The sequence below is a fragment of the Lupinus angustifolius genome, chromosome LG12 (genome assembly GCF_001865875.1).
Source record: "Lupinus angustifolius cultivar Tanjil chromosome LG12, LupAngTanjil_v1.0, whole genome shotgun sequence".
Classification (NCBI taxonomy): domain Eukaryota; kingdom Viridiplantae; phylum Streptophyta; class Magnoliopsida; order Fabales; family Fabaceae; genus Lupinus; species Lupinus angustifolius.
In genome coordinates, this window is record NC_032020.1 from 15,737,741 (window position 1) to 15,765,725 (window position 27,985).

At 34.9% G+C, this 27,985-nt stretch overlaps 3 protein-coding genes across 11 annotated transcripts; 1 reads left to right on the forward strand and 2 right to left on the reverse strand.

The window, feature by feature from the left end:
• On the forward strand, positions 1,634–13,392 carry LOC109362191 (zinc finger protein BRUTUS-like At1g18910). 4 transcript variants are annotated; one of them, XM_019607819.1, is made up of 14 exons: positions 1,634–2,037; positions 2,796–2,856; positions 2,968–3,125; positions 4,486–4,680; positions 4,752–5,101; positions 5,270–5,498; positions 7,217–8,901; positions 9,709–9,933; positions 10,056–10,193; positions 11,661–11,895; positions 11,986–12,045; positions 12,627–12,698; positions 12,797–12,907; positions 13,086–13,392. In XM_019607819.1, the coding sequence occupies exons 1-13, from the start codon at positions 1,756–1,758 to the stop codon at positions 12,896–12,898; spliced, it is 3,792 nt and encodes a 1,263-aa protein (XP_019463364.1). In that variant the 5' UTR covers positions 1,634–1,755; the 3' UTR covers positions 12,899–12,907; positions 13,086–13,392. The 4 variants fall into 4 exon arrangements, with proteins under 4 accessions (XP_019463364.1, XP_019463361.1, XP_019463363.1 ...); XM_019607816.1 differs by having other exon boundaries at positions 1,635–2,037; positions 12,797–12,934; positions 13,199–13,392; XM_019607818.1 differs by having other exon boundaries at positions 1,635–2,037; positions 13,082–13,392.
• On the reverse strand, positions 14,265–15,774 carry LOC109362193 (LOB domain-containing protein 27-like). Of its 2 annotated transcripts, none has more exons than XM_019607825.1 (2): positions 14,744–15,769; positions 14,265–14,553 (listed from the first exon to the last, which is right to left on the reverse strand). In XM_019607825.1, the coding sequence occupies exons 1-2, from the start codon at positions 15,535–15,537 to the stop codon at positions 14,451–14,453; spliced, it is 897 nt and encodes a 298-aa protein (XP_019463370.1). In that variant the 5' UTR covers positions 15,538–15,769; the 3' UTR covers positions 14,265–14,450. The 2 variants fall into 2 exon arrangements, with proteins under 2 accessions (XP_019463370.1, XP_019463371.1); XM_019607826.1 differs by having other exon boundaries at positions 14,437–14,548; positions 14,744–15,774.
• Positions 17,367–27,678, reverse strand: LOC109362190. 5 transcript variants are annotated; one of them, XR_002109377.1, is made up of 16 exons: positions 24,687–27,677; positions 24,470–24,598; positions 24,198–24,389; positions 24,070–24,116; positions 23,644–23,950; positions 23,348–23,495; positions 23,049–23,261; positions 21,765–21,866; positions 20,470–20,666; positions 20,141–20,356; positions 19,790–20,065; positions 19,532–19,685; positions 19,307–19,440; positions 18,499–18,585; positions 18,244–18,420; positions 17,367–18,159 (listed from the first exon to the last, which is right to left on the reverse strand). XR_002109377.1 is itself a non-coding variant. In XM_019607812.1 (16 exons), exons 2-16 carry the CDS (start codon positions 27,366–27,368, stop codon positions 18,334–18,336), a joined length of 4,971 nt encoding a protein of 1,656 aa, XP_019463357.1. In that variant the 5' UTR covers positions 27,369–27,412; positions 27,499–27,677; the 3' UTR covers positions 17,367–18,333. The 5 variants fall into 5 exon arrangements, 4 of the variants coding, with proteins under 4 accessions (XP_019463357.1, XP_019463360.1, XP_019463356.1 ...); XM_019607812.1 differs by having other exon boundaries at positions 17,367–18,420; positions 24,687–27,412; positions 27,499–27,677; XM_019607815.1 differs by having other exon boundaries at positions 17,367–18,420; positions 19,307–19,434; positions 24,687–27,678.

A 27,985-nucleotide genomic window follows, 5' to 3' on the forward strand; every position in this document is an offset into this window, starting at 1 on the left:
ATCACCCCAACGACTCATATAGTTATTATAGAGAAGGACTTAAATATATTACCCCCTTCGAAATGTATAGAATTTTTATTTTAGAAAATACAATGTATGTTTTTAGTTTTACTGCTTATATAAACATATTTTTGATGATGATATGGCACATCAATCTGCATTATATGAATCGGGATAATATCAATTATAATACTGACACATAATGAACATGGACTAAAAATCAAAAGACCAGCTAAAGCAAGGTCTAAAACGAAGAAACGTAATTCAGGGAATAAAATCTAAATTATTTATATTTTCAAGCACTGAAAATATATTTAAACAATATTAAATTCTAAAGGGTAAAGGTTAGGAATCTATGTAAAATAACAAACTCATATGTTACTTAAACTATGAAACTTTCCCCTTTAATAGATTAGTTGTTTGTTGAACTTTCCTCGAATGTTTAAGTTTTAACGGTAAATTAATATGATCTTAGATAATATTCAATAAGAATGAAAATGTTCATTACTTTCCTTAATTTACATACCAATTTTATACTCTAAGCAGTAATTAATATTCTTATTATTCCCACTTATTTTTTAATGACTAATAATAAGCGTTGGCATAGGATAGAGGCAACTTATAGGCCCTTGAAGAATTAAGTAGTTGAAGAGAATAGTAGTTGGGAAGACAAATCAGATAAATTACTTTTCCATAGCAAGAAACGTGAAACAATACTAAAGAAGAAAACTTTCTCTATCACTGAAATAAGTGCTGTGCAGCAGTACATGTAATTTATTTTATAAAAGAAGATGATGTTTTTTCTTACACATTTTATATAATTTATATAATATATTTTTGATTTGTTTATATTAAAAATGTTGACTACTTTTATTCCGTTGTTGTTAAAACTCTAATATTATTATATTATCAATTAAAAAAATAACAGTAAAATTGTAATATTATTTAAACACTAAAAATAATAACCGTATTAAATTTTTTGATATAATTAACGAAACCCGTTATCATAAGAGAAAAGAACTAATTCCATATATAACTGACTATAGTGTTCAGAGAAATCTAGTATAGTCTTATGCTTATACTACGGCGTATAATAAGTATACAAGAGCAAATAAATTAGTTGGGAAGGAAATCTGCTATTTTTTATCCGTGTCCTGAATCAATTAAAATGTATTATTCAATTAAATAGAAAAATTATAAAAATAAAATTATATTACATGGTATATATTTATTGGATGAATATAGGAAGATAGACAAAGTTTTTGGGATAGAAAGTCTCTATTGAATTAGTTGACCATTCTTCGGTTCAAAATTGGAATCTTCTCCCCTGTCACGATAACAATGATGTTGTCACGTTAATTTACCTACTCAAGCCATGTTAAGCGCGCAAGACATTATTTAAGAGCGCGTCCTGTTTACGTTTCAATTATTTACAAGTTACAACTTACAAGTAGTAAATAAATAAATGACTGAACAAGGCACTCTTCATGCCACTCTTATATAAGAAGCGCCAAGATCCAGACGCAAACGCTCTTGGCCGTAAGTTACAACGTCTCTTTCTAACTTGTGTCCCAACAACACCAAATAAATACATCATACCTATTCATATTATGTCCCCACATTCTTTTTTAAATCAATTCCAAATTTGTCTCCTCAATTAAAAATGATAAGGTCCAGAGTTTATAAATTCATCGTTATTCTCAATCACAATTTCCCTCTGCTCTTTCTCGCGGTTCATGGTGATTGTTGCCGTATATGGACGGTGGCGATAATTCACAGTCCGATAAGGAGGAGGAGAATGATGATGTGGACTTGCCGGAGATTCTCTCGCGAGTTCGACTCGTCGATGCTCCTATACTCTTGTTTGTTTGTTTTCATAAAGCTTTGCGTTCTGAACTACGCTTGCTTCGTCGCATAGCCAAAACGGCGTCGTTGGAGGATGAACATCAACGAAGGCGAGAAACGATCGTTAAGCTTCGAAGTAGGTTCCAGTTTCTTAAACTAGCTCAAAAGTATCATTGCGCTGCGGAAGATGAGGTTAGTTAGAATCATAACTACGAAATGTTACTTGAAAGAAGAAATTATGAAAGCAGCTTGTAACTTCCAATATAAGTATCATGAATTTCAAATGCTATTGTTTGAGCTGTATAGAAAAGAGTATATATAATTATTGAGAAAAAGATGTATGCATTGTATGAATTTTATACACTGTCATTGCATCATTTATCATTGATATTTAATTATGTTGACTTTTAAAAAAAAAATGTAATCCAAATGAATTACACATAATAGATTGTATGTATATAAATCTTTGTACTGTCAATGTATAAATTTTACACTCATAATTATTACTTATAAACATTGTAGTGCAATTAGTTTGACTGTTTGAGGAATTTGAGCTTCCAAGGTCACGTAATTTCAATCTTCATCCTTAATTTTACTGAGTCTGCTGTGTTGATTGACAGTCTCGTATTATTTATGGTGAGACTTATATCTGCAAGTACATGTGTGGGCAAAACCACAGTCATCTTGTTGCGGTCATAATTATGTGGTTAATTTGTTACACGGTTTATCACTTCACTTTTTTTATTAATTGTATAAGACATTCTTTATGATGAACCCGTGATAGGCACGGCGGTAGCCCGGTACAATGAATATGGTTACTGGTTCATAGCGTAAATGAGAGAATCATGCAACTATGAGCAAAACTGTGATAGGGTGAATGTATGTTGTGGTTGTTGTCCATTTAAGGTTGGAGTTAGGACTTTGAATGCAACTTCAATTTTTTTTGACAGGTTATCTTCCTTGCACTAGATATACATGTGAAAAATGTGGCATGTACATATTCCCTTGAACATAGCAGTTGGAGTTAGGACTTTGAATGCAACTTCAATTTTTTTTGACAGGTTATCTTCCTTGCACTAGATATACATGTCAAAAATGTGGCATGTACATATTCCCTTGAACATAGCAGCACCGAGGAACTCTTTGATTCTATCTTTCACTTCTTGGATGAGCTCATGGGACCTAGTCAGAATTTTTCAAAGTTGTTCCAAGAACTTTTGTACAGTATTGGCATCTTGCAAACCTCCATTAACCAAAATATGCTGAAAGAAGAAAAGCAGGTATCTTTTTGATATTGTGATTCATGAAAAGTTACTCTTGTTATATATTATACTTTATGTTCTTTCCTCATTACACTTTATGCAAATAATGCATACACATGGTTACTTTGTCCTCTTGACTTTGCTTTTGTTGGTTTATTTTACATCGATTCTAATTTGATGATAAAAGACATGCTTCATTAAATACAGTTTAAATGCATTTCATTTATTTGTTGACATGAACATTTTTGTTAAGGAATTAATATTTTGTTTCATATAGAATAAATTTCTATGCTGGTTCTGTCTTTCTTATGCAATATGGGTTATGATGCTGATTGCAGCTGCAACATGAAGTTAAGCACTGATTATCTTGTAAGGAATGTGAGTTTCAAGCAATTTTCTTTTTCTCAAAAGAAAGTCATTGCTCTCTCATGTCTTTTACTACATTAATGCAAAGGGTTGGAATTTGATTGAATTGATCAGTTCTACACTACTACTAATTTAGCATGATTACTCTTTGAAGATGATCTAGGATGATTCTTGAGTGAACTACTGTATGTTGGTAAACATTGAAATAGAGTATGCATATTCTGTTCACACAGTCGTATCTATCTTATTTATTTATATTCTGAATGTACCGAGTACAGAAGCTAACCAGGACTAATTACAGAGCTAATCAACTGCTGTTAACTACAGTCATAAGTATATAACTTGTATTAAAATATATGATAACGAATCTGGAGTCTGGACTAGTATTTTAACAGTCTCCCTTAAGTTGGACCTTACTAAGCTCCCAGATGTTATAAATATAAAAAATTAGAAAGCAGACTAAAAATAAAGGGTAAAATGAAGAAGAAAAATCCAACTGTGTTCTTCAAATTTTACCCAGAGCGTGTCATGTTCATTATTTATACTAATACTAGACTCCTAATCTAATTAAGTAACAAAACAAAAAACTCATTAAAGATTTTACAATCCCTAAGGATAAGATAAGACTTCAAAAAATATAAGATTCCTAAAAATAAGTTAACAGAATTATCCCTAAAATAAATTTGGATTTTTCAGATATTCTAACAGTTTACCTTTCTTTTATTTCTTAGTAAAGTTAATCCATCCAGCAATTAATTGTTTGGACATCTATGTTGTTAATGATAATTATCTGTTAAGGAAATCTAAGAATCGTGAAGTTGATCGCAGGACATGAGGACAAGCAATGTATGATGGAGTAAAACAAGCTAACAAGCACTAGTTTATGACCTCCATATTTAGTTTGATACCATATTCTCTAGTGTATTTGTCTTCTTTGCACAAGCATGTATTTGTACATTTTTTTTAATTCTGATAGTCAATCACCCATTATCAAATTTGTATACTGCTGCAGGTTTTTCCTCTGTTGATGCAGAAATTATCTACTAAAGAACAGGCTTCACTTGTGTGGCAATTCATATGTAGTGTTCCTATAATGTTTCTAGAGGAACTTTTGCCATGGATGGTTTCCTTCCTTTCTGCAGACAAAAAAACAGAAGTCACTCAGTGTTTAAATGAACTTGCACCAATGGAGAAAGCACTGCAAGAGGTAGGCCACAGTTCAGTTCTTAATGTCTCTTAAATGCTCCTGCCTTTTTACTAATTCAAATATAACTGAAGGTTTTGGTTTCTTGGGTTGGAAGCAACAACCATACTTTCGGTGAGGCCTATTTTGAAATTGAAGAAGTTCAATGTGCTGATGGTTCCCTACATATAGAAAGACCACTTAGGTTGAGTTCTTGCAATAAGAATTCGATAGAAGCTTCCAGTTGGATGAAAATGAATGGCCTAGAAATAGAAGATGGGGTCAACCAGGTTAATGTTCTTCAACTTTGGCATGAGGCCATCAAGAAAGATTTGAAAGAAATTTTGAAGGAACTTCATCTAATAAGAAACTCTAGCTGTTTTCAGAATTTAGACGCAATAGTTATCCAAATAAATTTCTTTGCAGATGTCCTCTTCTTTTACAGGTAACACTTCTGAGTGTTTCCTTTTTTTTCATGTTTAATCTAATTAATCTATTTTAACCATGATCTTTTGCTGAAGTTCCTGAAGGTCAATCCTTTATATTCTATCTAAAATGTCTACCATTCTTCTTTTCAATTGTCTAATTTCTGAATATAACTTTCTGATTACAGCAATGCTCAGAAGACATTTTTTCATCCTTTACTGAATAAACCTGCTTATGACTGGTTGCCCAAGTCTAGCGAACAGTTTCTTTGTGAAAGTCACATTGAAGATTTACAGCAGTTGTTGTGTAACTTGGAAAGTGGAATGCCTTTGTGCAACATTGTGGAGGAGCTTTGCAGAAAACTCGAATCATTTATATCCGGAGTTAAAAAACAATTTGCTTTTCAAGAAACTGAGGTATACTCTTTAATCACTATTTGTTTACGTTATCAAGCAAGGTAGGGAACAGGAGAACACTATATTAGTAATATATGATGATGGTCCTTAACCTTTCAGTTTATCCTCAAATAAAACAGTTAAATGAAACACCCACATATTGCGATTTTGAAGCTGTGTAACTTTAAAATTATGAGAGGCTGGTCATTGAGGCTCTCATAAGGTGATATGAGGACAGTAGATGTATGCAGCCTTTCCCTCATAAGCGAAAATGTTGTTTTTAGAATTTGAACTCGTGACCTTAAGTTACAAGCAACCACTGTTGTGTTACGACTCACCCTGATAGAAACTTAGATCCTAATCTTGGGACAGCAATTAAATATGTGTATTCTAAGAGAGACAAAAAAAATTAGTCATTTAGATAGTTACAGTTAGAAATAGCACATTGAGCATATGTGCAAATCAGAAAATGATACGCATTAATATATTCTAACATGACCATTGTATTGTCATCCTCTTGATAAATCTTTTAGATCTTGTGGTGTTTGGCTATACTCTAGTGCTCGCTTCTTCTCTATTGTTTATCATGCCATTCTTCTCCTACTAATTGATCACTCTAGTGACTTCTTTTCTCACTGATGATCATTTGAGTGGTGTTTCCTATCCCCACCACCATACTAGTGGTTGTTCACATTGACGATCATTTGGGGGTGCCTCCTCACCCACTGGCGAAGCATACTACTGTGGATTTCTCTTCTCACTGATGATCGTTATGATGATGTTTCCTCTCCTATTAAAATATTAGTAGTGACTCATTTTCCCATTGATGAATATTCTGATGGTGATTTATTTTGGTAATGACTCAGAATAGCTCCATCCTTGTCCTGGATGCACTAGCTTCGTCTTTGTTCAAGATGCATTTGCTCTGCCTCTGTCCTAGAAGTAGATTCCAACCTTAATGTCATTTTCAAAGATTTTGGGTGCTAAGAAAAATTTATATATTATCAAGTAACAAGCTTGAGGGGGAGTGTTAAAAATGACACATCTGCAAATCAGAAACTGATACACATTAATTTCAAATCATTGTAATTATTATAAACTATTCGAGTAACCCCTTCCTATTTTATAAATATCATGTGTGGTCTGCACTACACACACACAATAACCAAATCATAATACTTTCCATCTGTAAGGGCAGTTTTGTGTTGTAATTTGGGTAGTTACCAATTATAAGGAAATTTGTGTGTAGATTATGTGTATTATTAGGAAGGGTGTGCAAGGGTAGTTTTTCATTCTGCATTTTATGTAATGTGTCAGTGTTTGGAGGAAGAAGAAATCCTCTGAGGGAGCATTGCTCTGGCACAATAGTCAATCTTATGTGTTCGTGTGTTTCTCTAATACTAGCCTACCTACCACATTTCCTACTATAATTTTGGGTTTCTAACACACCCTCTTGACAGAACAAGTATGATCACCATAAAAATGAAGCAATGAGATAAGCCTTTACATTTGCAATGATAGATTCATTTATGAAGTTCTCTGTATAATGAAGTGGTTCTTGCTCCTAGTGAAGAGATGAGCAAGAAGTAACAAGAGATTACATCTGAATGTTCCCTTGAAAGTTACAATATATGGGTATACAATAGTTCCATATTTATCAACAGATTGTACTTCCTCTATAAAGAGATGCTAAAGAATAGAATATCAAATATTTGCTATTTGACACATTTTTTTATTAGGTATTTCCTGTCATTAAAAAGAACTGCAGAAATGGAATACAAGAGAGACTTTTGAGCTTGAGCCTGCAAATGATGCCACTTGGGTTACTTAGATGTGTTATAAATTGGTTTTCAGCTCACTTGTCTGAAAAGGAATCCATGTCCATTCTGTATTACATAAAGAAAGGAAACCATTTTGTCTGTGAAGCTTTTTCATCACTGTTACATGAATGGTTCTGCATTGGTTATACAGGTAAAACCTCCATTGAGAAATTCCGACAAGACTTGCAGCATATGTTCAAAAGTAGATGGTCTTTCTTGCCTGAGAAAATTAAGGAATGGTCTGAATTTTCTTTATTAAATTCTGACCAACAGCCTAATAAATTCTCTGGCAAGAATTGTTTGTCCTATTCCTCATCTTCTGGGTCCAACAACTCATACAAGTATGAGACACCGTACTCCATTGGAATTAATCTGCATATATTTTTCCCTGCCACAGTTGGGAAGTTACACCAGAGTTCTAGATTCCATGCAGCAAATAGTTCTTCCATTTCCTTTCTTGGTGATCCAAAACCAATTGACTTAATATTTTTCTTTCACAAGGCTATCAGGAAAGACTTGGATTACCTTGTTCTTGGCTCAGCTCAGTTAGAACAAAATGCCAAGTTGCTTATGGATTTCCGCAAAAGATTCCATCTCATATGTTTTCTTCACCAAATCCATACTGATGCAGAGGATGAGGTGGTTTTCCCAGCCTTGGAGGCAGGGGGTAATCTCAAAAACATTAGCCATGCTTACACTTTTGATCACAAACTTGATGATCAGCACTTCAATAAAGTATCCCGGGTCCTTGATAAGATGTCTGAATTACATCTTTCAGTTTCTACCATTGATTCAAATGTAAGGGAGAATATAATGCTAAGGCATCATCATTTATGCAGGAAGCTTCAACAAATGTGCAAGTCAATGCATAAGTTACTTTCTGACCATCTGGACCGTGAGGAAATAGAAATTTGGCCCATGATTAGGGAATTATTCTCGATTCAGGAGCAAGAGAAGATTATAGGATGCATGCTTGGAAGAATAAAAGCAGAAATATTACAAGATATGATACCCTGGCTAATGGCATCTTTAACACCGGAAGAACAGCATGTTGCAATGTTCTTATGGTCCATGGCTACTAAAAACACAAGTTTTGATGAATGGTTAGGTGAATGGTGGGACGGGTACATTATAGCTAAGGCAACAGAAGGATCAAATGACACCCCTCTACCAACCATTGACCCACTGGAGGTGATATCCAAATATTTGTCTGAAGAAGTTCTGAATGAAATACAAGAAGAATCCTCTCCCAACAAAAGCATAAATTTGTTTCAGAAGGATCATACTGGTGATAATGTTGACCCGTATAACTACAATATTGATGGCAAAGTTAAGGTTCACAATGCAGAACAAAATAATAATGAATGTTCAAAATTTACAAACCAATTCCATGATAGCAAAAAACATGCTCGCAGTAGAGTAACAGATATCACAAATTTGGTCAATAATGGCCAATCTTTTCAATTGATTGACAAGTCTGAGCATTATGATCGACTACTTAAACTGAGTCAAGATGATTTGGAGATGGCAGTAAGAAGGGTCTCTCGTGACTCTGGCTTAGATCCTCAGAAGAAGTCATACATAATACAGAACCTGCTAATGAGGTTGGTCATATTTTTAGTTTTCCTTGTGTTTTATTTCATTTCCTCAAAATATGGTGTAACCATTTAAGAATTGCCATGATACTTGGTCAGTTTTAGTGTGTTTGCCTTTGGATTAGCTTATTTTGCTATTGAAATAATAATAATCAAAATGCCGAGTTTTTGACTGAAATGTTTCTGTTTAGTGCAATATAAGCTAATCTTTACACGCCTCAATGGCAAGGTTATGGAATTTTTGGAACGCAATGAATTATGCCACATCTTGAGAGTCAAATGTGCGTATTGTATTTGAATACCCATGAATTTTCGGTGAGATATTGCAACATAGATAAGTGTGTGTTTGGATAAGTTATTTCCAGGTAAAAATAATCGACAAGGGTATTTAACATATTTTTCCATACATCCTGCTTCTGGTTAAGGAATTTCAAAATTTCTTTGGAATTTAGTCAGCTGTTATTTCACCCAAGACGAGGTATTTGAAATACCACATCAGGAGGTGGAATCTTGAAATCCTTCATCAACCTCTAATCTCAACACTATTTTCTCTATCACTTCCATACTTCTTGCCTCTGAGTGGTTTGATATGCTTCCTTTTCTTTTTATATTCCTGGGATTGTAAAATCCCTTATCCAAACACTGGTGAATATTATATTGATATCTATATTTGACAGAAATTAGCATACAAATTTTGAGCAGATGGAGTATCCCTGCTTAAATAAATATACTTCTTGAAGCTTTCACTAATATGTTCTAATCCCTATTCTGGCCAAACACTAGTGGAGTTTAACATCGTCTTCTACTTAATTTCAGCCGTTGGATTATTAGTCAGCAGATATCTTCTACAGAAGTCAATATGAATAGCGATGGACAGGAATTTCCTGGGAAGCATCCATCTTATAGGGACCCTCTCAAACTAATCTATGGTTGCAAACACTACAAGAGGAACTGTAAGCTTTTTGCTCCATGCTGCAACCAACTTCATACCTGCATACATTGCCATAACGAGGTATCAGAACCAGATCATTCAATTGACAGGTAAGAATCGTATGGATTCAGTTTATTTTAAATGAATTCTATTTTTCCTAAATTTCCGACCCCAGGCTTTGTTGTTGTTGTTGGTTGTTGTATATTTGAACCAATTGCCTAAATATTTGTAGGAAATCTATTACAAAGATGATGTGCATGAAGTGCTTGGTGATCCAACCAATTAGTGCCACATGCTCAACCATTTCATGCGGTAACTTATCCATGGCAAAATATTACTGCGCGATCTGCAAATTATTTGAAGATGAAAGGTAACGTAGCTTAATTGGTCTTTTTATATAATTTAACTCTATTTTTTAGAAGGATACTCATTTTTAAGTACATATATGTACATGATTTATTAATTTTCAATCCGCTGGTCATTTTTTTGAAGTATCCATACAATAAAATATTTGTTGAAAGAGTGAGAGAAATTGTGTACAGTCTTGCATGCTAATCTCTTATTCATACTTTGAATACCATAAATTGAGGAGATAATTACAGTCAATCAAAGTGCAGTTGAAGCAGTAAAACTGCAGTTGAGAATGTTAATATCCCTGTTTTTCCAACAAAAAGCTGTATGTATATAACATATACACACACACACACACACACACACACACACACACACACACACATATATATATCAATGAGTACAAGTGGTACACAAGTCATATACATCAGATGACTCAGACAGAATTATGAGGGACACTTACACAGTTCTTGATACAATTTAAGGGGTCAATACACCAATATGAAAAACCAATTGCACTGAATCCCACAAATGCAAAGAACCATGTCCATTAACTCACTTGGATCAAGTCCAAAACCTGTATATAACTATATTAATATTGTAATTTATAACGATGTTTTCATTGGTTTAAGAATGGTTGTATATCTTAAATAATACTTAACTTAATCTTCCCAATACATTTGGAATACAATACAAGATGTTGATTACCTAAGCATCATTAAATTATATTCTATCCTTCACCATACAAGTGTGTGTAACAGATAGAGAAGTCCGCCACTCGATTACTATATGCCATAATGTTAGTGTTGTATAAGCCTTACAAATATGTTGGTATTTCAATTAAGATGGGGATTGAGGAGCACTGAGATGACTGTAACACTGCAACAGTCTTGGGAAGATCATTTCACATAGTTGCGCAAATGTGAGGGTGCTTGATTTGTTCAAACCGATATGTTGACATTTCTAAAGCTTAATAGGTAAAGTTAATTGCGGAAAACCCTTGGGCCAGCAGTTAGCATCCTGTCCTAGATTGTGATTAATAAATGTAGTCTTAATGCTCCTCCTCTCTACGGATAGCAGGCTTTAGAATCCTAGCTTCACTATAGTTCAAGTTCTCTCTTACTGGAAAAGGACAAATTGTTTTCTAAATTGCTTGAGTGTATTGTGCACTCGGCCTTTTTGTATTTATAATATGAGAATCCCGTAACTTCAGAGGAACAAAATCATAAGAAATACTTACAAGATATGATTCCTAAATCATATAGACAAACCTAATCAAATAAAATAAATACAAGATCATCTAATTAATATCAGGATTCTCAACACTCTTAATTAACGAAAATGATCGTACATGAAGGTTATGCATTGTCAACTTATCCAACTATTCTATCTTTATGCTAAGCTTTCAAATTTTGTTCCTGCACTTATTTAATCAGTTAAACGAAAAACTATACTGCAAAACCTCTTATTTTGAAATGTTCAACAGGGAAATTTACCATTGTCCTTATTGTAACCTGTGCCGAGTTGGAAAGGGTTTGGGTGTTGACTACTTTCACTGTATGAATTGCAATGCTTGTATGTCTCGTTCTCTTATGGTACATACATGCAGAGAGAAACACTTAGATGGTAATTGTCCAATTTGCCATGAATACATCTTCACATCCTGTTCTCCTGTGAAAGCCCTCTCATGTGGACATGTCATGCACTCAACATGTTTTCAGGTACATCCTTCTATCCCCCCATCCAACCCACACACAAAAAAATGCAGTTAGTACAGAGACAACTTTAGTAATATTTCTGATTACTTACAGGAATATACATGCTTTAACTATACCTGTCCAATATGTAGCAAATCGCTTGGCGACATGCAGGTCAGTTAATATTTAACTTTATCACATATCCTATACATATTTGCTGCAAATACATTCTAGATTCTACCATGGAATTTTGTTTTACTTGCATTACGTAGTTATACACACCTATTAAAACTTTCAAATTTACAGGAATATAGAATTACTTTATTTGAAATGAAACCAATGCTGTAACTAGGAATACTAAAATCTCTGAAGGACTTTGAAATTACTTTCTTGGAGATATTTATACACACAAAAAATACTCCTACCAACAGATTGTTACAACAGTTATGAAAAATGGCTTCAATGCTTCTCCGGTTTGAATATCTGCCTTAAGAGTCCAAAAATGTACTTTTACTGGGGGAAAAATTCATTAAGGATGAAGATACAATAGCATAGAAGGTCCTTTTTGCATCTTCCCTATTTTTTGTTTATGTTATTCTATCATTTTCTTATCTATTATCATTTTATGTGCTCGGAAAAACTCAATTTGCCTATTTGAATTAGCTGAATTGCAAGTTGTTTTTTGACATTTTTTTCTGTGCTCCATTTATCTTGAGAGATAATCATTTTTCTAAAGCCATCAGAATGCCTTGCAGGTATATTTTAACATGTTAGATGCATTATTGGCTGAAGAGGAAGTTCCTGAAGAACTTTTGGGTCGAACTCAGGTTTGTCAGCTATTTTTCTTATATTTAGTCTCATTTACTGAACTTCAGTTTTGTTTGGTGTTCCAAAATGCATGTCTCTAACCCTGTAAGAGCTGCAGGTTATATTATGTAATGACTGTGAAAAGAAAGGAGCAGCCCCCTTCCACTGGCTTTACCACAAATGTCCTTATTGTGGTTCCTACAACACCAGAGTTCTATGACTCTTCACTGTGAGCATAAATATTTGCATCTCAAGCTTTTTTGTACTTAAAAGTTAGATTGTATTTTATTATTAATGTTTGTCTCTATAGGTTATTGCCAAAACAATCATTCCACTGTAAAAAAATAATTGGTTGTTACCCAACACTTAATTGATTCAAACTCTTCTGTTGCTGTAAAAAATATTAGGAATCATCATTGCATCTCAAGTCTGAAAGCCAAGAAATGCTTCTCATGTTAATTTTCTACTAGTAGATATTTGCTATCTCCTTTGTTTCAGTGCTCTGCTGACTCATTAAATGCATGCAAAACTGAGCGCGTGGATAGTTCCATGATTTTGCCTTCTACTCATCATATTTCTGAACACTTCTGAAAATTGATCTCATTATGTCTTCTAATAATCCCAAGAACAATGAGAAGTTGTCAGATATAATGTCAAACTAGAGGAATATGTATGAGATTAAAACTTCATAAATAAAATATCGATTTTGAGATATTTGCTTGAGCAGGAGATGTTGATCACAATTCACAACCAGTGACCATAAATATATTTTTCATTGTGTGATCCTAATTGAGAAGAACATAGACTAATAGAGAGTAATTTGTGTTCAATACAAACTGACATCAGAGATAGTTTAAAAGAAAGAGATAAATAAGTTTTCCACATTTTATATCTTTTCAATATGATCTAAATGGTCTTTGAAATTTGAATTTTGATATAAGACAATGACATCTTTAAATCTATGTAACCAACCCCACCTTATGGGGACATCCTTTGTCCATTAATCCCAACATTAAGAGAGAACACTCAAGGAGTGATAATGTTTCATATTTTGCAGCGAAAGCTTTGTTAACCCAAATTTAATGAGGTGCAGTGCACTGAAAGGGATGCTACACTTTGCATATTCTGAGAATAAATGAAGATGGATAATTATGCACAGACATCAAAAGTAGATAATGGTGCCATTTTTCCAATATTAAAATTGAAGATTGTTTATCAGTGTAAAATCAATAAAACAGAAATTCTAAAATGCAGATAATGCATTTTAATTGGGAACACTAAGCTATGAAAAAATTGCTGTTGTACTTCACAATCAATAGCTGTAAAAGTATACCTTCTCAAATTTGTTCTTGAAATATAGAAAAAGGTATAAGATTTTCATTAAAAATAGGCAACAGCTACCCTCTAACACCAGTCTTCTTACAACATCAGAAGGAGAGATATAAAGTTGCACCCAAAATTTTATGGTGCTATATTGTGCTGATTTTCTCCCAAATTGTTCTTTTGCATGTTACACAATCTAAGTATTGCTAAATGGGTACAGAGGACTAGTGGGTAAGAAGGCTCAAACATACAGTATAGAATGGTGAAAATATCCAGTTTGGATATTATTCTCTGCCTCTACATAATCCATGCAAGTTAATAGACAAAGGAAAGCATATGCTTCTGTTTAAAAGGTTGGCAAGTGAAGAATTGGAAACTCAATACTCAAAAGCTTACCAAGAATAAAACAATTCATAAAGGAGAAAGGAAACCACTGCATCTTTTCTTTGTCAATTGACCCCTGTAAGGCTGAAGAACGCGGCAGCATTCTTCAATTCATTTTTGGCAAAATGATCAGTGCACTTCCTTGTATCTTTCAGTGATTCTTCTGAACTGCAGAAATATGTACATTATCAAATATAAGCATTTTCATTCTACTGGACATTGATTATATTGCCCACTATACACTCCTTTTATGTAATTTCTGCATTAAGCTCTCAACCTTATTTGATGAGTATTAAAGTTAGTTGTTTGTTCTATTGTTTTATTATTAATTATTATTATATCAAAAGTCATTATCTACCTTGATTCATAAGCCTCCTTGGAGTAAATGTATGATTGCCTATCATCAATTGCATCAAAAAGTGGATGCATCTGTTCATAATCTTCAACAGTTCCATGTTGGATGGCTAGTTGCTGTGAGGCAACCAACTGAGATTGCATTACTATGGAATTGTTGTTGTTATTTGCATAGGGATGATGCTGAACCCACAAAGGATTTGTGGTGTCATCCTTGGATTCCAAGTAAAGCGAACTATTATAATCGACACTACTATAATCGACGCTGTTGCTGTTGGAGTAGGAATGTTGTTGCACTGCGGGCAACGCCGCCACCGCAGCAACCGTGTCATCATAAGTTTGTGGCTGCGGACTATGATCGAAGAGTGGCAGGGCATTAGTATCTGGGGTCGCCATTCCCAAGTCTAATTGTGATGTCACATTCATATAACCAGGCATGGAGGCTTGTTGTTGTTGTCTACATGTCTCGAGTTGTTGATAAACAGCTTGAAGCTCTTCTTCCGCCCACAAAATTTGATATTGCAGCCTGCAGATTTCTTCCCAACAGCCATGCACAGGGTACTTACTCCTGTAATTTGATTGAATAATGATAGAGTCCATGGCTATTTTTTTCTGATCCGGCTCTAGGATCTTTAAAATCTTTACAATGTTACTCACTCCGAAAAGTTTGTGGACATTTAGAAATACCTTGGGTTGGTCTGCAGGGAAGTATGGAGCAAGAAGGCACTCAGAAGTACACTTTCTTCTCTGGTATTTGCACGCCGCGCAGGCCTGGGTTGTGCCACCCTTAAGGGTCATATTCCCACCACCTATTCAGATGCTGGAGTCCCCTTACAGAGAAAAAAAGACTAAACTCCAGGATGATAAAATGTATGAAGATGAAAATTTTTTAAGTGGAACTTAGGGGATTGTTAATTAACAGTAAAATGTATGTGCTGCATTATGATGACATTAGCAGGCTCTGTTTGTTAATATGCGGATCTTGTGGGGATAGAAAGACTTAGTAAAACAAGGGATTGAAGAGAGAGGCCAAGTGTAAGGATTTGGTTCTTTCAATAGTGATGAGGGAAGGTTCTAATTTTGGGATTTGACCCTTTGGGAGTTGTAGAAAGTTTTTGTAGGACTTGTTTTTTCTCCTATATCATTTTTGGAATGTTTGTTGTGTAATCTTGGCTTTAGTACCTTGTTCTCGTATAGTGTTAGTATCATACATATTTTATTTTTCATATTAAGATAACGCCAAACCAAAGGCAAACCCTTACTGAAGTAAATGAGACATTTTCAACGTAATATTTGTGTCTATAAAAAAAAACTAGAGCTTATTTTAGTATTTTGCATTATCTTTCTCTTTCCTTCCTAATCACATACATAGTTTAATTTTGGAATGTTTTTTGTTTTGTACATTACTTAGCTTTAATACCTTGTTCTCATAGACTAGAAGTATCATACGTATTTTATTTTTCATACTAGGATAACGCCAAACCAAATGCAGACCCTAAAGACTGAAGTAAATAGAATATTTTTAGCGCGATATTCGTGTTTGTCAAAAAAACTAGAGCTTATTTTTGTAATTTGCATTATCTTTCTCTCATTCCTAAGCACATAAATAGTTGATTTTTGGAATGTTAGTTGTTTTGCATATGACTTGGCTTTAATGCTTTGTTAGTATCGTACATATTTTATTTTTCATACTAAGATAATGCGAAACCAAATAATGGGACATTTTTAACATGATATTTGTGTCTGTAAAAAAAACTAGAGCTTCTTTTAGTAATTTGCATTATTTTTCTCTCTCCTTCCTAAGCACATAAATAGTTGATAAAACAAAATGACAATTTGAACTTTAATTTTGTTAATTTAACTCAATAATTTTATAACTAAGAAAATGACAATTAGAACTTAATTATTTTAATTTAACTCATTATTAGACTTAATTATTTTAATGACAATTAGAACTTAATCATCACATAAGTTGAGTTAGGTTTCTAAAATTGTTTTAGGATATCTATTACAAAGAATATACTTTTAAACATTTGGATGAATTTCTTGTAGTCATCTAGTGAGTCTTGGGTAAAATTTAGTAAGCTAGTTGTAAAAAGTCTTGAAAAAAGTGTATTGTTTGCCTTTCTTCATTTAATTTCAAGTCATCTTTATGATATCTACAAGCATATGAAAGTGATAAAATAACTGGCAAAAATCACTAAGTGAATTAAAAAAAGTGAGTAGATATTTGAATTTCTAAGTTAGTAGACAATACTATAAAGCTTCTAACAAAAATATGTAGACAATAATACTATAAAGCTTTCTTATTCCGCCTTTCCCATTTTGATTATACACCAACCAATAAAACATTCACAGTATTCTCATACATTTGATGAAAGATTTAAAATTAGTCGAAGAATAAATTTACCTTAATAGATGGGAGATAATAAAAAACTCAACCTCTCAAAAATACTGTTACACAATATAACCTACAGAATAGAACGGACAAAGGTAATCTCCAAAACATTTAATTGGTAAAAATGAAATATTTACATGAAGCTCAACCTACAGCAAAAGCATTCCCTCCATGCAAAATATAAAAACATGGAGGGAACGTAAGAAGAATAAAAATTGAGATGCTGCAATAGACAATATATCACTACTATATAGAAAACTGAAGTATAATAACAATCCATCTCAGTTGCCACTATACCCAAAATGTGAAGGACAAAATTGTGCCAAAACCTCCCAAATTTTTCCTCACTCAAAGCTACAGTTACCATCTACAACAATAATTTGATTCATTGATACAACTCATATACTAATTAAAATAAAATAAGGTGAAGGAAGTAAATAAGAACAAAGTACAGTGATATTGGATCGAAGGGAAGGGAGCTCCAGTCATATACACAAATCCTGGCATGCAGCTTGTTCCATCATAGGTATCATGAAAGGGAGAAAAGTTGTCCAGTAGATCTCAGTAAAGGACACACTCCTTTTTCAGCCATAGTAGCAACAAGCTGCCATTTTGACAAATCTAATTGTATATAAGCTTATACAGATTCTCTCTAATGTGTTTTCCCTTTTTCTTTTGTGGGGACGGCAGCAGAATAATTTTCCATCTAAAAAAAGCTGTGCGTTCCCTACAATAATGGGGAATTAATTTCATCATAAAGCAGCCTAATATAATTCGCGCATTGCTGGTGCTTCTAGCAATACCAAAACCTGCTTATTGGATGGATTCAAGAAACGGATGTGATATAAAAAACAACCAATTATGATGAGCAATGCTATGTACCAAACATCAGTCTTTGGGCTCTTCAAGTCATCCAGTTAGACAAAATGCTTTCGTCATCATTCTCATTTCTCCTGGAGAACCTGTTGTTCCTACTAATACCCTGAATTGTAGCACAAATTTGAAATGCTATATATCCCAACCTGAGGCAATGTCAAAACTTGTTGACATCACAGAAACTTGCAGCTTTATTTGCCTAAATTACTTCAGTGTGACTAGAAACGCACCAGCATAAACAGGGCCACAAGTTGGATGCCAAACTATGCAAAACTCAACATTCTTCAGTCGACGAATGATGTTATCAACTCCACCAGAAACTAGTTTCCAGCTTCATAAAAAAGAACCTGAGGTTGCAGATGCCCTCTTTCACACATTGTAAGAACATCTGCCCATCCACCAATTACCTGGTCATGAAAGAAAAATTTAAGCAAAGCAAGAACAACAAAGCATGATATATTTATCTGTTCAAGGATTCAACTCACCTTGACAGTCTTGTCATCATACATTATCCATTGTCGATGGTCATGACTATAAGCAAAACAATGATAATGTTGACCATAGTAGCAAACCTAAAAGTTTAAACAACAAAATTACAGCATTATTGGAGAAGAAAATCGGGATTCCACTGCATCATTGAACAAAGTACACATTCCAAATATGTTAGATCTAACACCACATGGTATGAATATGAAAAGGGAGTAAAATGCCACTTAACCATGTAATAAAAAACAGAATAATGGAGTGAAAAAGAGGGGGAGAGGACAGGATCCAACAACAAACAGGCCTTGATCCCACTAGGTGGGCATGGATCGAACAATATCATAATGTTCTATCATAAATCATGTTCATTTAAAATCTGCCTATACATGCTTGATGCTATATACATAGTCGGCCCTAAGCCCAAAGAAAAGGTAAAGATTGTTTTAGACAGTCGCCGAATCTCTATTATATGGAGGGGGCATGATAAAAGAAGATTACTTATCTGTAAGTTTTTACTTGGTCTTCCATGTTTGTTTTAAGTAGTAGATAAGTGAACTTTTTCACTGTCCGGAACAGTCCTTTCAAGACTTCAATTGAAGCTAATTAAGTGAAAATTTTAATTAGGAAACAAATATGAAGTAAAGCTGCTTCCAGCTCCCCCACCCCCAAAAAAATTGCTTCATATTTTCAAACAGCTTCATTTTAAATTGGGGTAAAAACCAACATTCAAAATATAATTTGTAATTAGGAAATGCTTATATTGCATTTAAAATATTAACATTCCTTACATATTGTCATTCAAATACTTACCACTGAAACCAAGCTGTGGGTGCTTTTAGGATCTAAACCACGATAAAGGACACTGATATCTATCTTGGTGTTCAAGGCTGCCAGTGTAGCTTTTATATCATCAACACTCTCACAAGTATTTTGCCAACCTAGAACTGCAAACACCAAACATGTAAGAAAAAGACAAAATAAAAAGTGTAAAAAGGAGTGAGAAAGTAAACACTCAGCACGAAATAATTGAGGCACCTGTCATAAAAACGTGGGGTGCAGTTGAAAGAAAGTGATGGATGTAATTGAGCTTGCCACAGCCACCAACTTCTAGATCACAAGCTAACTGATGGTTCATCTCCACAAGATTCAAAAGCTCATCAAAAGAGCTTTTAGTTTCAGTACACATATCCTGGAAAATGAAGAAAGGATCGAGCATAATTGGTTGTCAACAGCAAAAATCAGAACTCCATAAACTGTTGAATGTTTAAAAAAATAAGTCCTTCTTAAAGATACCTTCATTGTCCGGATGGCATTCGCATTTATATTGTGAAAGAAAGAAGTATACTTCAAATGTCTGGACTCAAGACCACAATTGTAGCAGTTCATTTGTTCAAAAATGTTCATTCCAAAAAGAGAATGTGCAATGCAATTACTGTATGCACAATCCCAAGATCCCAAGCAGTTGCTTTCCACCGATTCTGCATCAGAAACACTTGAACTACGAGTAAAAGATCGATGAAGGCAGTCAAATACCACTGCCAGTATCTCAGAAGCATCATTCATCTGAAGCTGTTAAATATCAGTACATTAATCCCATTGTTCACAGAAGAAATATCTTTATTTCTATTCTGTCAGTGAAGTTACCTCTTGGAAGAAGTTACTATCTGGATATAAGTTGCTTAGAGCCACTCGTAGGGAAGTAGGTGCAACAGCTTCTCTCCTTGGATCTTTTGATGCAAGGTTCAGTGCGGAAAAAATTTCATACAATGCACAGACAACACAGGGGTTACCCACATGATCGTGCTCTGATCTTGATATGCCAAGAAACTCCTCCCGAAAGCGTCTTATATGCCACAATGACTGAGCTCATACAGAGATAAGAAATTGTTTCAGGTTATGAATAATACACCAACAAGGCGGAAGTGAACCAACTGATTCAATAACATTGAAAAATTGGCTTTCAGAAGACCTACCTGTATAATAACATTGAGAAAACAATTATATTCACCCGCTTCATTCTTCAGACCAGTACCAAGCAAAGTAGCTCCATTCACATCCTCGGTTGGGGCTTCCTCTAGTACAAAACCAGAACTATCTACTTGTGAGGAAGCTCTCTCCAACAATCTTAAACCAGAAACTGGAGGCACTTTGCCATGTGCTTGATATGTGTCTGATAAGAAGAACCTTACAAGGTTAGGGATTCACTAAAGTTTGCATTACTCTCTGAGGAAGTGAACACATAAGATACAAATTATTACAGCTAATTTAATGCAAACAAAAAACAATTGCATGCATGGCTGTCAGGATTTAGTGGACAGTTTATGCCACGACAAACTTCCTTGTAGCCAATATAAAATAAATGCCTGTACTAGAATGCAAAAGAAAGGAAAGGAATGGAAAGTGGTCACTAAATCCTCCAAAAGCACATAAAGCGTTAAAAAAGTTATTGACTTATTGTAGATAAAATTATAAATAGCAAATGCAGTTCCAACATTTAGACCAACAACAAATAGTGGACCTATGAAACACCATCAATGAGAGCAAATGGTATTACTCTATGTCATAAATGCAACTATTTATGATAGAGCATTATGGTATCGTTCGATCCATGTAGCCGACCCCACCTAGTAGGATAAAGGTTTGGTTGTTGTTGTTGTACCAAATGATATGCAAATCTAATTATCAAATCGATTCCCCATATCATAGATATTGTCAAATAACTATCCCAAAAGCTTATGCAGTTAAGTAGAGACTTGACGATGGTTTTATATCTTGACAGAACCCGTCAACCCATCACACAAGAACCTTTGGGATAAAATTTGGACGATGCACTAGCATGCCTTACCTTACACTTAAATTTAATTTAATCCATAAAAGCACAGGCAACAGGAGTTGAACTCCTAATTACTGGACCAGATACTAGAACTTCTAATGCTATGTTAACTTGTCAGGAACCTGAATGTATCCATCATGTTGTAAATGAAGTAAATTCCAAATAGGATGCTGGCCATATCCTAGTACTTGGACCAAGTGCAAATACTAACTAGTCCACTGTAAGGTATTGATTTCCACAGCTTTAAATTTAGAACAGAAAGCAACAAGCCCAGGATACAGAATAAAAAAAATTCAGAAAAATCTACTACCAAACAACTCATTTCCTTCTTCGAGTCATTTACAGTTAACTGGATTTCATGAGTATAAGAAAACACATTAGATGCATAAGAGAATATGAACTAGTCTACATATTTAGGGAGTGCAAAAATCATACCCAAACTTTGGCGTACAGCTCTCTTAAGATCAGCTTGGAATCTTTCCTCCTCATCTTTCATTTTCAACTCTTTCAACGCCATGGATCCATTGTTTTCCCACACTAATGGTACATCCAAGCATCAGGAAATTAATATTTCATATTGTAGAAAATACAATCAAAAGATATATTTTATTAAAAAGAGAATTATAAATTACTTCAACTGAGGTCACAAACTGAAATAAGTTTTTTGCATCAACAAACCATTTTCAACTTCCAAATTGACATAATTATTACAAAAAAGAAGCACAAGTAAGGCTAATGAGTTTTTAAACACGATCATATCTGATTTAGAATCTAGCTAAACAGTACATAAGTATCTTTTGACCAGAAACTTCTTTCTAATAGGAAAAATAGCTTGAGGAAGAAAAACCTCTATCTATATCAGCATTATCAGAGAAGATATAATTCACACCATTATCCCATTCTATCATATCAAATAAGACCTTTAGATAATATCAAAAATAATAATGATAATACATAAGGGCCATTAATGATCATTATTCTTAGCCAAATTTGGCAATCAATTCCCCATACCGTATAAGACAATTACAATATAAACCCAGGTATAGGTAATTCTAATAGAATATAACTGAACCGCCAAATAATCCAGGTGACAGAGATGAAACAGAGAACATAGAAAGAAAGTGCATTTTGTAAACAAGAAACTAATCCAACTTTATATACAAAAATAATATTTCAGTTATGACATAATTGCCAATTAATCAGGGAGTATTTTTTTAATAAGCAAAATATCTAACTATTGGAATAAAAGGGTAAAACAAAGATGACAGAGAACAACCAGAAACAGCAACCAAATCTTAGTTCCACTAGATGTGGTCAACTAACTACATGGTACACATTCACATGAAAAGATTGGGATGTTTTCTAGGGCTGGCAAAAGGTTAAATATATGTTTGAGTGAAGATGTTAAACTCACAGTTCTACCATTGGAAAATGGATGATAAGCAACTAAAGCTTAAATAGTAAATAAAATGTCTAATGATCATAACAAGAAAAACCGTCATGAGTCATCAAAGCCTCTTCAAATTTTGTGCATTCATGTATGCTTTTGTAAGCCAAACATATATAAAGCCATAAACTAGCAGAGAGAAGACAAGTGAATAAAAAAATATTTATTAAGAACTATGAGTAAAATACATCCCAATAAAATAACATAATTAGATAAGAACTAATTTGAACTGGCATTAAAGGGAAGAGTCTTCGGGCAAGGTTAAAACTAACCATTGTTAGCATCTTGATTGTTATGAGATTTAACTTGCTCTCTTAAATGATAATCGGTGTGAGTATTCTCGGTATTCTCCCTTTCCGACGCAACTGGTTCAAACTTTTCATCAACAATTCTGGCAGAATTCTTATGTCGTTTATGCCTTTTGCCTTGACGCCTATCAGACAACTGAAGACCATTCTCTGAAATAACTCCATTAGACAGATCTGCCACAGAGCACAGAAAATGATGATTCACAAACGCAGAATAAATAAATGCTGCATTTTGAGAGACCTTAAAAATGATTATCACCAACCTTGTTTAACCTTTGACTGATGCAAATAACCAATCTTTTGGGCAGTTGAATCAGTTGAAGATTTAGCTGGCTCCAAAGAACCATTTTCTGGGGTGATAAGCATAATATCCAGATTGATTGGGAACCCATTCTCCTTTACCAACTGCTCCTGAAAAAATGTGCAAATTTAAAAGTGTGTTTCCTGCAATATTTGCTTCTTATCCATAAAGTATTATCTTTAGAAGTAACTTAATCATTAACAAAAAAATTATGTCCCCTTACATATAGTAGGAGAAACACATAAAAGAGATCCATACCCGTGTATGTGGTCTAAAATGTTCCTGCACATCTGGACCATGAGCAACTGCCTCCAACTGGACATCCTGAAGTTTGTCCACCACTTCCTTTAAATAGGTGCCAGATGATTTCTTTTGTTGCTCAGCGAGGTGCTTCTGTTTGACTTCATTTTCTATCCTTCGCTGAAATTCCAATGTTTCTTCAAGTTTTTTCTCCTCTTCTAGCTCAATTTTACGTCTAAATTCCTCTTCCTGATGTTCCATGGCATCACCATTCATGGTAACAACAATATCTTGAAAGTAACTGTTAGGTGCAACTGGATTGGAACTGCAGCAGAAAAGTACATCAAAAACACTTCTGCTCTGAGAAAAGTCAATGTGTCTCTAAAAGACTAAATAATTTTAAAAAAATGAACATCCCGTAAGAAAATAGAAAAATATACTCACTCGGGAATTGTATCTCTAAGCAAGAGCTGACCATGAGCACTTGTAGCCTGAAAAAGATAGAAAGTTTAGTAAGTTGTCATAAGACTATGGTCTAATGAGTGAATAAATTCAACATGCATGATGAACACCTTTGAACCTCTTGTTTTTCTGTGATCTTTATTCTTCTTCTTATTATCTTTAGTCTTCTCCATATGTCTTGTGTTCTCACTTCCCCCTTTAACACCCTTCTCGGAATCAAGAGCAAGTTCTGCCAAAAATGCTTCTCGTGCAGCATCAGACTTCTCCGTTGCATCTTTCTCAGCCAAATCTTCCAAAACCGCCTAAAATATTAAAACAAAGGAACATGTAGTTAAGTGAAAGTGGGGGCAACAACACATTGTTCAGCAGTTTCAATACATACCCTCAGGTATGACTTCATCAGAGGCAATAATATTGCTCGATAATCATAGGCATAAACAGGCCCAAGCTTTAGTTCCATTTGCTGCATGTCTGTAACATTTTTTATGATTCGTGCATCAAGTTTACTAAGCTGCAAAGCAAATAAAGTATGTTAGAATATCAAGGCAAAAGGTCATCCTTGCTGAATCTTAGACATGTGACAATAGTCAACAACTGACCTCAATAGATAACTGCTCTTTCAGTTTCTGAATAGCAATTTCTATACAACCATCCATTTGATGCAAGTAGTCCTTCATTCTCCATCCATTTTCACCAGATTCCAAGTCACATAATTGAGAATTCACACCCGCATAAGTTTCCCCACAGCCAAATTGGTTAACATTCACAGCTTCAGCTTCTTGCAGAACATTTGATATAGCATCCAACTCAAACCTATTGCTTACATATGTCACATCATTTTCACTCTCAGTGAGCTCTTCTCTTCGCTTTCTTAAAACAGACTCATAGCTTCGCTGTACAAATTCACCACCATGTTCCCTCTTTTTACCTTCTTCAAGACAAAGATCCTCTACTGTCTGAAGTGCTTCCTCATAACTTATACGCTCAAACTTCTTCTCACATAGGCCTTGTAGCTGTAAAAACTCCTTCTCGAGAAACTCAACAATTTCTTTTCCCTGATTCTTTTTATCTTCTTTTGTCCGCATCCATGATGTTAATTGATCTCCAATAGGTGAACTTGAAAATATCCAGGATAATAAAGCATCGTTATTGTGTGAAATACCATCAGGAGAACCTGGGGCAGTCACATCATCCAAGACAGACCCCTGAGTTGTACCAGAAGTGACTTGTGTTGGCAGTAAACACTCATCCAGAAGGAGACATGACGAATCTCCACTGAGAACAATTTTCTCTTTGATCTCAGGAACTTCATTGATATCGTGTGAATCATTCATGGGATCAGTACTTTTGTCAGGATATCTACCCAACCCACAAGCATGAGAAAGTTCCTGCAGAAATTGGAGAATTTTCTTGAGCTGTGAAACTCCCAGAAAGCATATGCACATTGGTGTTTGATCAACACCGCGGTTTAAAAGTAGAGAACCCGCAGCAAGACCCTGTATCTCACCCATAGTAAATTGTATGACCTTGTTAAGATGACTAGAAGCAAGAAATTTGTGCCTGATAAGCATCTCAAATACTGCATGAATTTTCTCCAGAAGTTTTGCACGCTCAGAGTCATCAGATACTGGCCAACTATCTGCAAAAGGGTAGGCTTTAGATCCTTGATCTTCAACACCTTCTGTAATATCACTTCCTGCAATTTTACAGTTGTCACTGCCTTTTGTTGTACCATTGTGAAGACTATACCCCAAGCTTCCCTTCTCATGGAAAGAATCACTTGCATCTTTAAAACAGTCATTATAGTTCTGAGCATGAGGGTATTTCTGGGTATGAGGCCCGAAGTATGAATCCTCGGTGAATGGAGAGACATTGAATTTTGATTTATTGACAAGCATTCTAATTGCAGCTGAGACATCCAGAGGCTTCCAAGAGCAGTTTAGAATCATCTCAATCCATTCATTGTCAACATTTTGGGGCAAAAGACTCTGCATCTTTGGAAAGAGATTCCGCATGTGTTCCTTCATAACATGCTGCCTGTGAGATTCCGGGTTAGAAAATTTCTCATCACACTCAGAGCAAAGCCAGAATTTCCATGTTTTACTGGACTCGGCATAGGACAAAGCTTCTGATAAAACATCTCTTGGCAAGGTATCCTTTGAAGACCCAAAATGCGACTTGAGATCACTCACTCTAATCCTAAGCAACTCCTTCTTCATTTCCATACTCGCTGAATTCCAATATGAGTGCACCCAATTCCTACTTTCATCAGTAGATCCGTTCTTTCTCGCATTCCCATACTTACGCCTATCACCGATTCTATGACCAGATCCTGATGAGGAGTCCAATGACCTCTCCTCCCTATCTGCTTCATTAGGAGATTGAGGCGACTCTGACTTCTGCTGCAACAGCCTCGCAGCAGCCACTCGAACTTCAATTTCTTTTCTTCTTTCTTCTGGTGTCTTGGACACCTTCTTAATCTCATTTGGCCTTCTATTCTGAACCAACCTCATCTCCATTGGATCCTCCACGGGCCTCCTTAATGGAATCAACCGAAACCTCTCCTCACCATTACCCAAAGTCTTCATCCAAGTCGATAGTGATGCTATATTCGACTTCTGAATCAGCTGCCTCAACTCATTTTGCACATATGCTATCCGTGACTCCATAGTCGACGATTTATGCTCGCTCTCATCCTGCAAACTCTCCTTCACAGGATCGTTAGGGTTCTCAACCGCGAGTGCCCTCTCACACTCCTGCACAACCTCCTCATAATCTTTTGCCTCAGTCGCAGCCTCCAATAACAAATTACCATAAAACATCGAAAACTCAATTGACTTCGGCGATAGCTCAGTGGCTCTCCTTGCCGAATCAACAGCATTCCTCAAATGCCGCTGCTTCACAGCCGGGTCGTTCATAATCGAGGACACCTTGTACAACACAAAGCCCTGAACTCGCTGAGTGAACCCAGCATAAGCGGAACCCTCATGTTTGGAACACAAATCCTTCATCATCTTAAGCGCTCTGTTGTGGTTACCGCGACGAAAAGCCTTTAGGGCTTTGTCACATTCAAGCTTGATTGAGTTGTAAATTGAACCATCAGTGTTAGGGGACAATTCGATCTTAGTGCTAGGGTTATGTATGATGAGATCAGAAACCACCATGAAAGAATCGAATTCGGGAACACCGGCGGCTCCGCCGATGGCAGATTGCGTCACCGGAGAAGCCGCCGGAGAATGTTTGGAACGCGGAGCATGAGAGTTTCGCTTTTTGTTCCCCATGAATAATTGAGTTCATACAAATCCGATTGAAGTGCATAAATAATCTGAGATATTCAGTGCGGGTTAGGTTTCTAGAGAGAGAGAGAGAAAACAGTGAATAAATAATTAAGAAAGGGATTAGAAACCTAACCGAGTGGAGGAATTAGAAGAAGATAGGAGTGGTTGCCGGAGACGGTGGTGGAGAAGGATCGGCGGCGAAATCAAGAAGAAGAGAGAGCAACAACAGCACCTACCCACACACAGGAAGAGAGGTTTGATGGAGAAGAGAGTAACACTGAAAAAATGAAGATTATTATTTGTGATTTCAACAATGAGAATATAAGATGGGGAAAATGAAATTATACAATGTAATATGTATGAATGATGTGAAAATTTATATACAATTGGACATAATCCATGATTCATTTGCAGTCAATTATACTTACTAATGTGTTGATATACACTCTCATGATGCGCTGTCCTATTGTTTATAATGTATAATTTATATGATATAAATATCAAATATAATAATTTATGTTAGCTATTATAATTTGGAGTTGAACATGTTTGATTGAGGTAATTATTCAATTCTATTATTTAATAGTAAGCATGTAAGAGTTATATTAAAAACTAAAATA